Source organism: Molossus molossus, unplaced genomic scaffold, assembly GCF_014108415.1.
Source record: "Molossus molossus isolate mMolMol1 unplaced genomic scaffold, mMolMol1.p scaffold_m16_p_12, whole genome shotgun sequence".
Classification (NCBI taxonomy): domain Eukaryota; kingdom Metazoa; phylum Chordata; class Mammalia; order Chiroptera; family Molossidae; genus Molossus; species Molossus molossus.
In genome coordinates this window covers 21,308,062-21,324,452 of record NW_023425347.1, presented here as the reverse complement: position 1 = coordinate 21,324,452, position 16,391 = coordinate 21,308,062, and the positions used below count along the sequence as shown (strand labels likewise).

The 16,391-nt window shown below is 43.1% G+C and overlaps 1 protein-coding gene across 2 annotated transcripts in view; it reads right to left on the bottom strand.

Moving 5' to 3' along the window:
- MBOAT1 (membrane bound O-acyltransferase domain containing 1) overlaps positions 1-16,391 on the bottom strand; it is a 115,213-nt gene that overhangs the window by 23,494 nt on the left and 75,328 nt on the right. For both annotated transcript variants that reach the window (XM_036256054.1, XM_036256055.1), the window contains 5 exons: positions 11,660-11,715; positions 9,421-9,475; positions 7,186-7,369; positions 5,450-5,642; positions 470-573 (listed from right to left, as the gene is read on the bottom strand). In XM_036256054.1, coding sequence (XP_036111947.1) covers positions 470-573; positions 5,450-5,642; positions 7,186-7,369; positions 9,421-9,475; positions 11,660-11,715 — 592 coding nt within the window. The remainder of the gene's footprint in view (positions 1-469; positions 574-5,449; positions 5,643-7,185; positions 7,370-9,420; positions 9,476-11,659; positions 11,716-16,391) is intronic.

Below are 16,391 nucleotides of genomic sequence, written 5' to 3'. Positions count from 1 at the left end.
AGGCGTGCAGGAGGCGGCAGATTGATGATTCTATCTCTTTCCTTTCTTCTCTAAAACAATCAGTAGAAACATATTTTAGCCTGGCCGGTGTGGCTCAGTGGTTGAGCATCAGCCCATGCACCAAGAGGTCGCCGGTTCAATTCCTGGTCAGGGCACGTGCCCAGGTTGTGGGCCAGATCCCCAGTGGGGGGCAAGCAGGAGGCGGCCAGTCCATGTTCTTGCTCATCATTGTTTCCATCTCTCTCTCCCTCTAAAACCAATAAGGAGAAAATAAATAAAAAATAAAAACATTTAAAAGGGAAAAGAACTCCAAAATGCAACATGCCCAGGAGGCGGCAGGACCTGGCATTCATTCCCTGGTGGCAGCTTTTCCTCAGACACCAGTGCGGAAGATCCCTGCGCACTGCTCTCAAGCAAACCCTTGCTTTGTTCAGAGTGGCAGCTTGATTCAGAAGCATAATAGACTCACCTCAATTTTCCAGATGTTTAGGTTAGAAAGCAGATCCCAACAGAAATTTCCATTCTGATCCACTCCGCTGAACCCAAAGCCAGCTGCGTTATTCACGGCATCAGCTATGGTTTTTAAAACAACACATTAGGACACAGAACAAGTCACATTGCCACTTTAAAAAATACCGATGTCTGTCTAGCTTTAAGATAAGGACGTAGTTTCCTTGAAAAGGAAACCAAAAAAAATTAAAGGACCTGACACCGTTGTGAATTAGAGAAATATTTTCGACTTTTCGGTGAACTCAACTTTTATTCACTGATTTTTATTCATTCACTAGCATTTAGTAAGCAACTGCTAAGTAAGAAGAAAGGTACTAGATGCTTACAGAATGCAATATGAGAATTAGAGAAAGAAAGAACCAAAGCAAAGCAATATACAGAAGGATTTAGTGACCATCCTGTATAAGAGAAAGGGACGAAGGTAAAAATACACTTAAGCCATGGCTGGGTTTGCTCAGGGGTTAGAGCGTTGGCCTGAGGACCAACAGTTCAATTCCAGTCAAGGGCACATACCTTGGTTGGGGTTGTGCAGGATCGATGTTTCTTTCCCTCCCTCCCTCCCCCTCTATCTTAAGATAAATGAAAAAATATCCTAGGGTGAGGATTAAAAAAATAAATACAATAGAATAAAGATAATCCTTTTTAAAAATACACTTAAGCTCAGAAGCAGAGACCGGAAGAAACAAGGGACCCCATAGAGGTCCAAGAGCTGTCATCAAGGAAGGTAGGACATGAACTGGTAAGAGAAAATAAATAAAAAACTGGATTATTTTTTTAATCCTCACATTAAGTCAGGAGACCCAGCTCTGAGAGAGAAATTGGAGCTCATTCTGAATATAGTAATACGACATGCCAGTAGGATATCGGCTGGGGCTGCCAAGATGCAGTCAGAAAAGTTTAGAATACAAGAAAAAGAAGAGAGCTAGAGATGAGAATTTGGGGCCAGCTGCCACGGAGGCCACACGTGGACACAAATCCAAAGCTGTCCCACCCATACAGTCAGCCTTAAAGCTCCCGTTACAATCTTTACTGGACTTCCCTGAACTGGAAGAAAATGTCCCCCTGCAGTGAGTATGCATTTCTCATCAACCCTTCAATGAAATGCTTTTTGTCAACAAAAAGATACCTAATGATATCAAGACCTTTTACTACGATGACCAAAAGGATCATTTCCTCTTTTCAGTTATCTTAGTTCAAGTTCATTGATTATTTTTTTAAAAAGAAAATACTGTAATACAATGGATCAAATCACAGCATGGCCAAGTCTCGGATTTGGTCGAGATCTCAGAAAAATCTTCCTTTCTTCGAGCTCTGTTCCATCTGGCTCGAGAACTCCAGATGGACTTCCGAAGGGCTCCGCCAGCGAGCGGCAACCCGTTCTACGGCTGCCTCCTTCGCTGCTGGCACCACCGATGACGTAGCATCGCTCATCTGCGCTTGGCTTCCCTGGAAAAGGATCTGGCTGCTTTTAGAAGAAAGGAGGGCAAATGCCAGCCCTGTTACGTCCTCTCCCAAGACAACTGCATGGAAACTCAGTGAAAAGGAAAACAAAGCAACGGTCTGCCAGTTGAGACACGGATCGTTTTAGATGTGTGGACACAGATTAGTGAATGACGGACGATAAACGATCCTGGGGGAAGAGCCCTTGAGGTCCGTGCTGACAGCTAAAAGCACGGCTGGGCTGACCATGCTGGGACCACACAGCCACCCCCTGAATTCCTTCTCCCATCTCAGCCTCAATCTGGCTGACCTGCCCAGATCTAAAAAAAAAAAAAAAAAAATCAGAATAATAGCAACTATCTGTGTGTGCGCACACAAGCATAAGCACACTTGTTCCCTTTTGGGATTCTATAAATTACCCTACAGGCATTTCTCATTCAAGGCTCACAACGGTGTGAAGATAATGGTTACGGTAGGCCCTGGGGGTCAAGGCCCTGGCTTCCTGTCTCCACGTCAGCAACAGCATGAATGCATGGCCTTGGGAGGGTTGTCTAACTTCTAGAAACCTATTCTTTTGAGTATAAAATGGCTATAATAATGTTACTTACTTTAAAGGGATGTTGAAAGGATTAAGAATCACAATGGGCTTTGTTTGTATCATCCATGGCTCTAACACATCATTATGGATCAATTAATCCAGACAGCCATATTTTAGAGTTTGGGATCTTTAGAACACAGCCTGGGCTAAAGTTGAGTCTCACTAATTAGTACTAATTAGCAGGGGAATAAACAACCAGAATGGTACACTAAATCCAAAGAAATAGCTGTATGGTTTCAATACAAACAGTAACTAAAACTAAGCTAACAAAGAGCAGCTCAGCTGAGATTCAGCAAGAGGCCAGCTTTAAGGATTAAATTCATAATCACGTATAATTAGTATATCAATTATATGTAAATGGTGTTTTAAGCAGCTGAATAAAACAATTATTCAGTTAAGCAGTTTAAATATTCCCTGTCATATTATTCACTGCTTCTTCCTTTATAAATAATACACAGGTTAATTGCAGACCAGCTCATGCAATCTAAACGGTAACAAACTTCAAATTGAGGCCATACAAATTAATGAAGTGTTCTATGGAAGCTACCAAAAAAAGATGGGGGGGGGGGATAGCTAAGTCCACAGAGAAAGCTATCCACAAAAGGGATTACTGGGATACTTCAAATAGCTGGGGAATAGAGAACTCCCCAGACACCCCCATTCCCTGTGACCCCCTCCCCACCTGGACCCCACCAGCACAACCCACCTCGTATTAGACTTTCCCTATGAGGCCATGGAGGGCCTTTCTTTCCTCCTCAAAGCAGGAGCTGAATTATTCCAGAAGCCAGCCCATTAACCCCGGGACACAGAACATGGGAGCAGGAGGGTCAGAGAAGGAAAGAAAAAAGGAACATAAGTGAGGAAACAAAGTAGTAAAGGGAGCGAGAGGTTCTCAATCTTACACACACACTCAGGTTAGAGCAAAGTAAAAATACGATTTCACGCAGAAAAACAGCCCGGTGTTCCGTGTGAGGTTCCGACTCTACTGGGTATAATGTCCACGTACTAAGGAAATTATTTGTAAATAATAAAGCAACTGCAGAAAAAGGAATAAGATACAAGGAGAGTTTTGAAGGCTTCCCGGTGACCAGTCCCTATTTGTCATCTCCTCTGCCTGCCCTTGGGACAGCTCTTAATTCAAACTGCCTGGCTGGTGCACACGCCTGTGTTCCCACAGAGTGGGACACTCCTAAGGGCAGAGACTGTCTCTTACTTTTGAATTCCTCGTAGCACAGAACCCAGTACTCAACAAAAACTCCTTGCATTAGCCCTGGCCGGTTTGGCTCAGCGGTTAGAGCGTCGACCTGCGGTCCAGAGAGACCCAGGTTCAGTTCTCGCTAAGGACACGTACCTCGGTTGCAGTTTGTCCCCGGCCCTGGTTGGGTCGTGCGGGTGGCAGCCACTCGATGTGTTCCTTTCACATCAATGTTTCTCTCTCCCTCCCACTCTATCTGAACAAAATATGGAAAAATGTCCTTGGGTGAGGATTTAAAAAACTCCTTGCATTAAACTGTTATGAGAAACAAAATTTCCTACACTGAAAATTTTTAAGAAGCTCTGATTGAGACCTCTCTGGCCAAATGTCACATAAATACTACTTTGGCCCAAACTTATTCCTGAACAATTCAACCCTTAAAAATAATGTGGTCCCAGCCCTGGCCGGTTTGGCTCAGTGGTTAGAGCATCGGCCTAAGGACCAGTGAGTCGCAGGTTCAATTCCGGTCAAGGGCACGTACTTCAGTTGAGGTTCGGCCCTGGTCAGGGTCGTGCAGGTGGCAACCAGTCAATGTGTCCCTCTCACTTCAATGTTTCTCTCTCTGAAGATAAATAAATGTCTTCGGGTGAGGATTAACAAATAATAATGTGGTCCTGGAGACGGGGACAGGTTGGGATGAGGGCTTCTACTTTGCTTCATGGATGCAGGGCGGGGATGGTTGCACAACCATGTAAATGAACTTAATGCCACTAAACGGTGCACTACAAATGGTGAAAGTTTTATGAACACTTTTACCACGATAAAAATAATAATAAATGAAAAAATAATTTAGTAGCTACACATTTTAATTTGGGGCTAAAACCTTGGGGCATAAACTGAGAAAAGAGGAACTCGGACATGCTATGCCTCACTCATGAAATGCGGGCTAAGCACTAGGATCTGAGTTTAATCATCTGTTCAGCCGAGTAAACAGTCACTGCTCTCGGACATCAAGCCCCTGCCACTTTCCGCTAAGCTGCTGAACTCCCGCTGAGAGGGCTCCGCTGTGAAATACTACAGCCTGACCAAAATCCTTCACCAGGCCTGGGACGTCAGTAGAGGGTTTATTGCTCACTTAAGCAAAGCTTTAAACTTTTCCAGTCTAAAACTCTTTCAAAAGAAAGAGGGAAAACTTAATATTGACTAAGTTATATCACAAGGGGGGGGGGGGGAAGTATATTAAAACTAAATTAAGTTGAACTTTTCTACCTTAAAAAAAAAATCGCTTGAAGCCAGCTTCTTTCTAAGGCTTAAGACTTAGCCAACAATTTCTTTAAATGTGGAACCAAAATTAGCATGTGCGTTGGTAAAATTAATGTGGACCCCGTGTTATGTACAACCCAGAAAAATGAGAAGAAAGCCAGATCATTCCGGAATTTTTCTCTAACTTTCCACTGCACTATCTGGACATTTGACTGGCGGCAGAAGCAGCTTCCAAGGGTGGACATCTGTTAATAACATTGGATTTAAACCGCAACCAGGATTGCTTTTTTCCCTTACCGCGAACAATTGAGTTTACAATGGCTCAACTGCTTCCCATTATGGACTGGCCTTTCTGGTTAGGTGATCCAAAATGTCGCTTTGGCTAAGCCATCCAAGGAGTGTCATTTTTTCTCATTCACTTAGGGCCATTCCATCCAACTTACCTAACGTCCAGGCCAAGTAATACTTCGGCTTGGAGGCTTGCATGACGACATATAAGTAGCCCAGTCGGGTCAGAAAGTCTGCCCTGTGAACAAACCAGTCATCAACCAGGCAGGTGACGGGGAAGGTCTTCGTGAGCGTCAAAAACAAGAGGAGAGATACCAGGGTCACGCACAGCTTGTGTATCACCGCTCCCTGAAATGAAGGGGGGGTTGGTCAGTGAACTATTCAGGAGACTTCTGCAGGAGGAAGGCGATTCTGGCATGGACACAGGAAGAACAAAGCTGTCCCAGCAGCTGCTCTGGCCACGCTCCCTGGCAGGGTGGCCACGGGCTTTCCTGGGTGCCGCACATGGCATGGCGGGCACAGGCGCTCTCTTTGGATGCACAGTATACTTCTGACGCTTGAGGACTGAATGTGCCTAAAATGGAAGGAAACGTTAACCAGCAAATTCTGCTCACAAAGGGTAGATGGTTTCGTTACCCAAAACATGAGAGAAACAGAGACTACAGGGTGGCAGTCTTCCATCAGAAAGGAAGAGCCATTGGCTTCTGCTCTGTAGCCGGCGGAGCCGAGGAAACGGGTTTGCATCACCGGCAGGAGGGACAGGGCTTAGGAAGGATTCTGTGCGGGATGAAATGCCCAGGCCAGGGCTCGGCAGGTAATGGGAGGCTTTAGAAACCTTCCAGGAAGGATCAATGTAGTCAGCTCTGGGGTTACGATGTACTGACATTTTCAGTTCCCCTGGATGGAGTGATTTTGCCCAGTTTCCCTGGCTTTCCAGAAAATGTCATTTAACATCAACCCAATTATAGTTCCTGACTTTTAAAAACAGACAGTGCCTCCCTCAGAGGGTGGGTTGGGGTTTAAAGGAATGAATATAAGGTACCAGGAACAGTGCTGTCTTACAGCCGCGGGGGCTTCGCTCCTACATTGTCTCAATCACAGTTGCAGCCGAGACACTTGGCTAACCACAACGTGCTGAGGAGCCAGCTTGTCAAAGCCTTCGGGAAATGCATGCTTTAAATTTCAAATACTTAGTGTTGACTAGACTTTTGCATTTATAAAATATTTAAATTATCCTCACTTCCTCCCTTATACAAATTTCCCTTAAATATAGGATATTTTATCTGAGTAAGTTCAGCATATTTGTAAAGTTCACTAAGTTACCCTACTGTAGACTAATTTGAGATTAATACAATTCAGATTGAAATTAAAATGTTATTTTGAAAAACCATCTTAAACTCTCTCAAAGTCAATAAAACCAAGCTTTGGACAGTGTAAAACTGCTCTCCCTGGCAGCAAGCGGGTTCTGCAATAAAAAGCTCATTTATTCTGGCCCCCACTTCCTCCCCTTCCACCTTTTATGAATATTAGCCTTTGTATATTAATCTCTCTTCCTAAAGACAAAACACCCATACATTTGAAGGTGCTAACTAGTACAGAGCTGAGCACATGGTAGGCACTCAATATTGGCTGGCTGAACTAATGGATTGATTGCTTTAATATTCCCAGCCAGTGAGCTCCTCTGTGAAACAAACATCTGTTTCTCCGATACAGAGAACTACAAATAAATACCAAGATTGGTATTTTAAACAAATGGAGGGAAAAGTTATTGCCCAAACTTTCTGTTAAACTGTTTGGCTTTTTAATTAGAACAGTTATTAGTGAGAGCCTGCCCTGGCAGCAATATCTATGTTCTGGACCTCTGGGTAAATACTTGGCACTAAAAACTCACTGTGGGAGATGGTTCTGGCAGGGTGTGGAAACCCTTTTCCTTCCAGTTCACTTCCAGCAGCTTCATGTGTATATGTCTCCCCTCAATGAAGGCTACATAGTCCTTGAAATTGTTACAAGGTCCAGCTATGACGCTCATGAAGTTGAGAAGGTAGCTTAAGTATTCCAAAAAAGAGGGTTTTACTCTGTGAAAATAAAGTTTAAAAGAAAAGTTGAAAAGTCTTTAGTCTTTCGTTTTTCTTTCATATTTGCAAATAAGCAAATCGTAAACACAAGTGTTATCTTTATAGTTTATTAAATGTAGCAGGATCTTTCTTTGTTCTGTTTCTCTAAAATTCCGCCTGGCAGAGAAATTTTGTTGAAAGGAAAAGTTAATGAGTTGAGTGACTCAGAGAAGATGCGGCGCTCGGTGGCGCCCTCTGCTGGCCGACCACTACTGTAAACACAGAGGGTGGTGTGTAGGGCAGAGGCCTGGAAACGCTTTCTCCTCAACCTTAGCCGTCTACTGGAGAAAAGGAAGATAATAAACATAAGGCACAGGGCGAGTTGGACCTACCATTAGTGGGGGAAAATGCTGCAGGAGCTGTTCTGTGTAGTGTTTTAATGCATTTGAAGGGGCCTGCTCTCCCAGCAGGATGGAACTGTGGGCAAAGCCTTCTTAAAATGACCCTGGTGACCCAGTCACTGAAGTTATGCCTATAGCATGTGCAATCCCATAATGCTTAGCAAACAACTTGACTTGTTAGATGCTTCTAATGATTCTCCATTGGTTCCAAGTCCCAAATTCTTAATGAAGAAATGAGGCACTCGATCTCTTTACCACCTAGGACCCTCTCACTTCTCCCAGTTACCTCCTACCACTCTCTGGCAGGAACTCACAGCCGGGCTGCACCACCATCCCCAATACCCCATGTCATTTCTATCTTCATATGTTGTTCTCCCACTCTGCAGAGCCTCCCTCCCTCTCCAACACCCACCTCCCTTTCTACTACAACACTGGCTAAAGTCCACCTTCAGCCTTCCTCCTATCCTCAGCCAGTATTTCTCTTTTCAGCTTTACTTTCTGTCTCTTTTCATGCTGGCATCTAATCATACTAATGTGCATTGATAACTGTTTCTTGAGGACCCTGAGACACATGCCCAATAAAAATAATTCTGGGATAGACACAACAACCCCAGTGAAGGAGAACCCTGCAAAACTAACAATATTACAGGTGCATTTATTCTTCGGCCCAACAGTTTGACTTCAGGAATCTGTCCAACAGCTCTACCCAAACCCATCTGAAATAACCTATGGACAAGGTTAGTCATCATTTACCATTTGCAAAAGCTAAAGACTAGTAGGCACCCAAGTGTCCATCAATCGCAGGTTCATTAAAGAAACGATATTATATCCATACATAATGAAGTTCATAGGTAAGTATTTTTAAAATGAAGAACTCGTCCTGGATGGGTGGCTCAGTTGGTTGGAGCATCATTCTGTACACCAAAAAGACTGCAGGTTTGATTCCTGGTCAGGGTAACACATAGGTTTCAGATTTGATCCCCAGTCAGAGAGTGTACGGGAGGCAACTAATCAATGTTTATCTCTCATATCTATGTTTCTCTCTCCCTTCCCTTATCTCTAAAATCAATAAAAAAGCCTAGCTGGTGTGGCTCAGTAGTTGAGCATGGACCAATGGACCAAGAGGTTACAAGTTCGATTCCCAGTCAGGGCATATGCCAGGTTGTGAGCTCAATCCCCAGTAGGAGCCACGCAGGAGGCAGCCAATAGACGTTTCTCTCTCATTGATGCTTCTGTCTCTCCCTCTTCCTTCCTCTCTAAAAAAAAAAAATCAATAGAAACATATAAAAATAAATAAAATAGCCCTGGCCAGTTTTGCTCAGCGGTTAGAGCGTCGGCCTGCGGTCCAGAGAGACCTGGGTTCGGTACCTGCTAAGGGCATGTATCTCGGTTGCAGTTTGTCCCCGGCCCTGGTTGGGTCGTGCAGGTGGCGGCCACTCGATGTGTCCCTTTCACATCGATGTTTCTCTCTCTCTCTCTCCCCCCCTCCCTCCCACTCTATCTGAGCAAAGAATGGGAAAATGTCCTCGGGTGAGGATAAAAAATAAAAATAAAATCAATAAAAATATTTTTTAAACCCACATATCCTTGGGTGATGACTTTTAAAAAATGAAGATCTCTGGATACTAATAGACAAAGCACTCGAGAATATATTGTTAAAACTTAACTTACTTTACAGCAAGTCGATGCTGTTCAGCAGACAGGTCTTCAGCTCTTCGACCTAGTCCTATGAGAAGAAAAAATTAGGAATGTTTGAGGTGAAGTAATCTCAAAATAAGCTTATAAAACTCATCTGAAAAAAGTGATTAATATTATTTAATAAAGTTTCCCATTTTTTTAATGCCCTGGATCAAAACACTACCCATAAGTCCATGTGGAAGGAAAGTCTCTACGGGTCTTATGAAGAAGGGAGAATTCAGGGGTCTCTCCAAGTTCACTCGCACAGTGTGACGGATCCCAGAGAACCCTCCACGTCTCCTACACACCTTGCTTGCCGTGCTGTATGGGATTTTGTTGCTACATAGGAGAAATATGCCTGCCTTTGCAGCTACACCAGCGTGAAGACCTCCATGATGTGCTGGGTGCAGACACCTGGGACAAGCTGAGAGTGTGGGTGAGGAATGTAATGGGGAGAGAAATAGGGACCTTCCTCTTTAAAAACACAGGAAATGTAACCCTGAATGCAGGGGAAACACAAAAGAACGATCAGGAGGTTTTACTTCTTTTAAGACTCGTCCATACCAGAAATACTCCCAACCCAATCACTTCTGTGCTTCCTGTACAATGAGTCAAAGAAATCGAAGTGTCCTCCCATAAGCACCAGGAGTCAACTTTAAAACTGTGTACTCAGCCTGGCTGGTGTGGCTCAGTGGACTGAGCATCCTCCTATGGACTAAGAGGTCCCGGTTCGATTCCCGGTCAGGGCCCATGCCCACGTTGCAGGCTCAATCCCCAGTGTGGGGCGTGCAGGGGGCAGCTGATTAATGTTTCTCTCTCACATTGATGTCTGTCTCTCTCTCTCTCGCCCTTCCTCTCTCTCTAAAAGATCAATAAAAAACATATTACAAGAAAAAACTGTAAACTCCAGTAAGACTGATATGGTCACCAGTCAAAGACAACTCAAAAACATGCCTAAGAGAAGGCAGAGTGGTTCCCGAATTCACTTCTCCCTCCCACACACAAGAAAAAAAGACGAAGGCAAATAAACATTTTGTTGCATGTAAGAGATGTTCCAGAAAATAAAATAAACTAAGAATGCTTACAAAGGTTAATTCAGGCAAAAAGCCTATGTAGAAAAACAAAAGAAACACACGAAGCAGTGTTTTGTTTTGTTTTTGCTTTTGGTTTTTAAATCACACTTTTTTCTAAGACCTCATCAAATAGTACAAATATGGCAATCCCAGAAACCCAACTGATTTTAGCTATTGATTTATGTTGCTGATGTTAGTCTATAACCACTACCAAGTAGATTTTCAGGTACATAAATGCTGACCAGCTCACCCCGGTTTGCCCAGGACTTCGTCGATTTGGGCACTAAAAGTCTCACATCTTGGAAAACCTCTCCGTTCTGGGCAAACCAGGGCAGTGGTCACCCTAGAAAGACTCATCCCTGGTATAAAATTACCAGTTCTCTACAAAATGACTAAGTTCCCAAGTATGAACAAGAAACACACAGGGTCAAAATGAAATTCGTTTCAAAGCTTTAAGGAAAAACAAGATGACCCGTGGAGACTGTCAAAACACAAAGAAGCTTCAGGGACGTGCCAATCCTCAGCACACACTTTTACTAACCGCCCCAGCATCGCCAAAGCCCATCTTCCACCCAGCGGAAGTGCCCTTCTCCTTCCCTGGAACCCAGCTGTAAGAGTGGAAATCACATTTTCTGGTCCTTTTCAGAAAGAGTCTGGGTAGACAAAATGTTCGTTTTTATACAAACAGGAAACTTTCTTCTCCCCGCTTTTTATAGGGTCAGGCTAATCTCATACCATTTCCAGGCAAAAACAAACAAACCAAAAAAAACCTAGCAGTAAAATCTGGCTAACCCATCAATGCTGTTTAATCTTTTATTACTTCGCGAGCTTCTTAGAGATCAAAGCAAAGAAACACCATTTTTTCTTAACAGATTTGGAAATGACGTGCAGAGAGCACCGTAAGTTAACTTAAATTTTAAATAGTGTAGAGGTAAACAAAACCCACTGTTCTCAATGCAAATATTGCAGCAAATTCAGGCTACAAATTCAGGAGGGAACTGGTAAGTAATAGCTGGGAAAGTTAAAGGCTATGATTAAAAAGGCTACAAATTTTTTACAAGATACAGCACGGTCTGCCAGCACTTGTCCAAACTCAGGACTGTGGAGAGAGGATGAAACATCAGGTGGACTCTCAGCAAGGAGGAGGCTGTTTTTCTCACCGTCGTGAACTTGGAATGCCAAGGTTGTGATCTTCTGAGTGACAATCATCAGAGGCCTAAAAGGAAGACAGAAAATCATTAAGATTAGCAAAAGTGCCACTGGAGCTCTTATTCTATTTCTCTATATGGTGGTTTTTCATCTTGAAGATTATTCAATAAAATAAAAAAACGCTGAATTCTAAATAGCAGTTTTTATTTCCCTTCTGAATCACTTTAAATGTGGGTGTAACAACACAGAACAAGAGCCACAGAAAGTCCCTCTTGAGCTATTTTATTATTCAAAGCATAAGCTCCAGGACCAGCATCACAGCATGTCCTGGGGCTTGTTGGACATGCAGAATCTCACACTCGATTCCAGAACCAGAAAACAAGAACCGGCACTTGGACAAGATCTCCGGGGACTCTGAATGCAAGCGAGCGTGTAAGACGCACTGGCTCAGGGTCCCTAACCCAGTGCCCGGCTCCCCGGGATGAGATACGAATCCCGATTTGGTCTCATATGCTTTATTCTATCAAAGGCTATTCATCCACGCACACGTAGCAAAAGATACATTTGTAAAATGCAGCTACCTATAAACAAACCTTTTAGTCACAAAAAATAACAGCAATCTCAATTCAAAAAAAAAAAAAAGCCTTCAAATAAAAACTTGCCTAAGAAGTGCCACCCACGTCAACAAGGTGCCAAGATAATTCAACAGAGGAGAAAACAGTCTTCTCAACAAACAGTAAGGGTGCAACCAGATAGCCACAGAAAAAGAATACAGAAAGTAATTAAAAGGAATCCAAGATCCAAATATAAGAGCTAAAATTATAAAAGTCTTAGAAGAAAACACAGATGTGCATCTTCATGACCTTAGATTTGGCAATCGTTTCTTAGACATAACACCAAAAGCACAAGTAACAACGAAAAAATAGATTAAATGAATAACGTTAAAACTTAAACTTTTGTACGTCAAAGGATATACACCACCAAGAAAGTGAAAAGACATTTCACAGAATGCATGCAAATGTGTGTAAATCACCCATCTGTAAGACTTGCACTAGACTATATCGAGAACTCTTACAACTCGATAATTAAAAGACAACCCAATTTTTACAAAGCCAATGGATTTGAATGGACATTTCTCTAAAAATATACACAAATGGTGAATCAATGTATGAAAAGACAGTCAACAGTAATTAGTTATAAGAGAAATACAAATCAAAAACCATGACGAGATACCACTTCTCAAGCAATAAAAGGATTGGAAGCAAACAGAGAACAAGTGTGAGCCAGGAGGTGGAGAACTGGAGAGAGCCCTTGTACATTGCTGGCGGGAATATTAACAGGTGCAGATGCTTTAGAAACATTCTGGCAATTTCTCAAAAGGTTAAATGTAGAGCTACCCTGTGAACAAGCAATTCCACTCCCAGGTATATTCCCATAGGAAATAAAAATAAATATGTCTACACAAAAATTTGTACAAACATTATTCATAATATTCCCAAAAGAAATAACCCAAATGTCCATCAACGGTGACCAGATAAGAAAAATGTGGTATGAATATCACTCAGTAATGAAAAGAATGAAGTACTGACACGTGCTACAACATGGACCTTGAAAACATGCTAAAGAAGCCAGACAGAAAAGGCCACATATTGTGCGATTTCATTTCCATGAAATGTCTAGAACAGGCAAATCCAGAGACAGGAAGTAGACTGCTGGCTGCCTAGGCTTGGGGAATTGGAAGGAATTGAGGAGAGATAGCTAATGCATACAGGTTTCTTTTGAGGGTGATGATAAAAATGTTGCAAAATTCATTGTGATTTATGGTTGTACTCTGCGAATATGCTAAAAAACACTGAATTGTATACTTTAAATGTGTGAACTGTGTGGTATGTGAATTGCCTGTCTCAGTAAAGCTGCAGTTTTTTAAATGCACCTGTTTTTCCAATCGTCGACCCTAGTTTAGCACTTTTGGTAGCTCTGTTCTTACCCAACAAGACGAGAGAAAATCCCACTGCCCTAACTACCACACTTTCTTCCAAGCCTCCTTAGCTAATCCTGCTTTTCTGATCTCCATCCATGGCTTCTTACTGACTTTGCTGTCTCTGACCCCCGTGGACTCGCGCCTCGCTTATATGGAATGCTGAGGCTCCGACCCTGGGGTGCCAAACGGCCTCTGTGTGGGGAGCTCAGGCCAGGCCCAGGTGTTGGGGGGAAGTAGAATCAACACAAACCATTTTCAGGACAAGTGTGAGGTGTGTCAACTGCACTTGGTCGCTTCTCTCTGAGTCCATTTTCCTCTTTCATTCCTCTCATTCTAATTCCCATTTTCCACCTGTTCAACATAATAAGCATGTAATATTTTGAACTAGCAACATAAACTAACAAGATAAAGCGTTTTCAAGAAAAGGACCAACAAATACACTTGGCAATCTTAACACCTGTACCCAACTTGATACCTTATTTGCAAAAGTCCAGTGGCCAATGGCCATCGCTTGAAACGAGATTCCGAATGTTGTTATGCGTCTAAGAGAAAGGGAGTCTGACTGCGGAAGGGAAGGGCACCTGTGCTCTGCGAGGACTGGCATCAAGGTGTGGCACACAAGGGAGCCACCAGGTGGTCATTTCAAGGCAGCAAGACGAGTCCGTAGCTAATGCTGACGTGACTACGCTCTTTAATATTGGAAAACATAACTGATCTTCCAGAACACTGAGATTTGGGTCCCAGAAATAGGCTACATGGAAGCTTTCTATAAGATCGAATTGCTCTTATGACCATTATAACCCTGCAGCTCACTGACAGTCAACAAGGCCTCTGACACTCCATGTATAACAGGTGCTGAGAGCCAGCTCTCTGGAAAGGGACTCACTTTCAGCATCACAATCAAGGTAGTTTCAAATGTGATTTTCAAAGCCTTTTTTGTCTTTTTTTTTCTGCAAGTCCTAGGAATCACTAATAGTACCTAAGCTCCCGGTCTTCCTTGCACAAATCCCAATACAAAATTTTTAAAATTTGAGGCACACTCTCTGGTGACTATGCAATTTGTAAACAAAACATGCTCCTCCATTTGATTTAATTCATTAAAAATATGTTGCCTGGCTGGTGTGGCTCAGTGGGTTGAGTGTCATCCCATGCACCAAGAGATTGCTGGTTTGATTCCCAGTCAGGGCACATGCCTGGGTTGTGGGCTTGATCCCCAGTAGGGGCGTGCAGGAGGCAGCCGATGGATATTTCTATCTCTCTCCCTCTCCCTTCCTCTCTATATCAAATCAATAAAAACATATTAAAAATAAATAAATAGCCCTGGCCGGTTTGGCTCAGCGGTTGGAACGTCAGCCTGTGGTCCAGAGAGACCCGGGTTTGGTTCCCGCTAAGGGCACCTAACTCGGTTGCAGTTTGTCCCCGGCCCTGGTTGGGTCATGGGGGAGATGGCTACTCGGTATGTCCCTTCCACGTCGATGTTTCTCTCTCTCTGTCTCTTCCTCTCTCTCTCTCTGTCTCTATCTGAACAAAAAATGAAAAAATGTCCTTGGGTGAGGATTAAAATAAATAAATTAATCAATCAATTAATGAGTGAATTAGTTTTTTAGGCCCTTAAATATATATATATATCAACAAAGACATAAATATGTCAAGGAATTAGCCCTGACCAGTTTGGCTCAGCAGTTAAAGCATTGGACCACGGACCAAAGGGTCTCAGGTTCGATTCTGGTCAAGGGCACCTACCTCAGTTGCAGTTTGATCCCCAGCTGGGGTCATGCGGGAAGCAACCAATCAATGTTTCTCTCTCACATCGATGTTTCTTTCTCTTTCTCTCTCTCTCCCTCCCTCCCTCCCTCCTTCTCCATCTGAAAGTCAGTGGAAGAATATCCTCCAGTGAGGATTAAAAAAATGTGTCAAGGAATTAGCCTACCTTTCTGTCTCTATAGAAATATAGCATTTGTTTTCCTCTATCTGGGGTAAAGTATTCCATAATCAGGCACATATTCAGCAAGGCATTTATAGTCTAATGTTCACGTGTGTGGTGCCATGAGAATGTGTCTCTCAGATCGGCTGCTGGGGCAGCATAACTGACTGGCTCTAGCTGTGCCCTCTGGTTCTGCCACCTTGTCTGTGTGACACCCACACCTCCAGACCAGGCAGGCCCCTCCCTACAAGGTGTGGTACTCCTCTGCCCTGGAGAATTTTAGCTCAGGGACTTCCCCTTGAATTTGCCACAACTGTCTTAGAACTGCAGCCCCAGACCTCTCTTCCTTCTGTCCCCCTCTCGTCTCCGGGGTCAGACATGCCTTTCAATCGGATGGCTCCCCCAGCCTCGCGAGGGCCTCCCCATTTTCCTTCACAGGCATTTCACCCAACAAATCTCTCACACTTCTGTCCCCACCTAGGCGTCCGTTTCTCCGAGAACAGGACTAATGCAATACATAATACTGAATATCTAGATCTATGTCAATAAATAACAATTATTCAATATGAAATCTGCACCACTGGGTCTTATTTAGGAAAAAAAAAAATTCCTTTTTGGAAAAAAAGAAGTTCTGCATCAAATATTGTTACACATCATCCAGACGATCCTTTCTACAATATACTACTTCTGTTTTAGACATCTAAAGAAGTTTCTGGCAACTTAAATAAAAAACAACTCTCACATGTGATCACTGATATGTAACAGACTGATGACCTGTGAAAAATCAGATCTAAAATCCCAAACTAAAACCTGTTTACCACAAGGAATGAATTTAGAA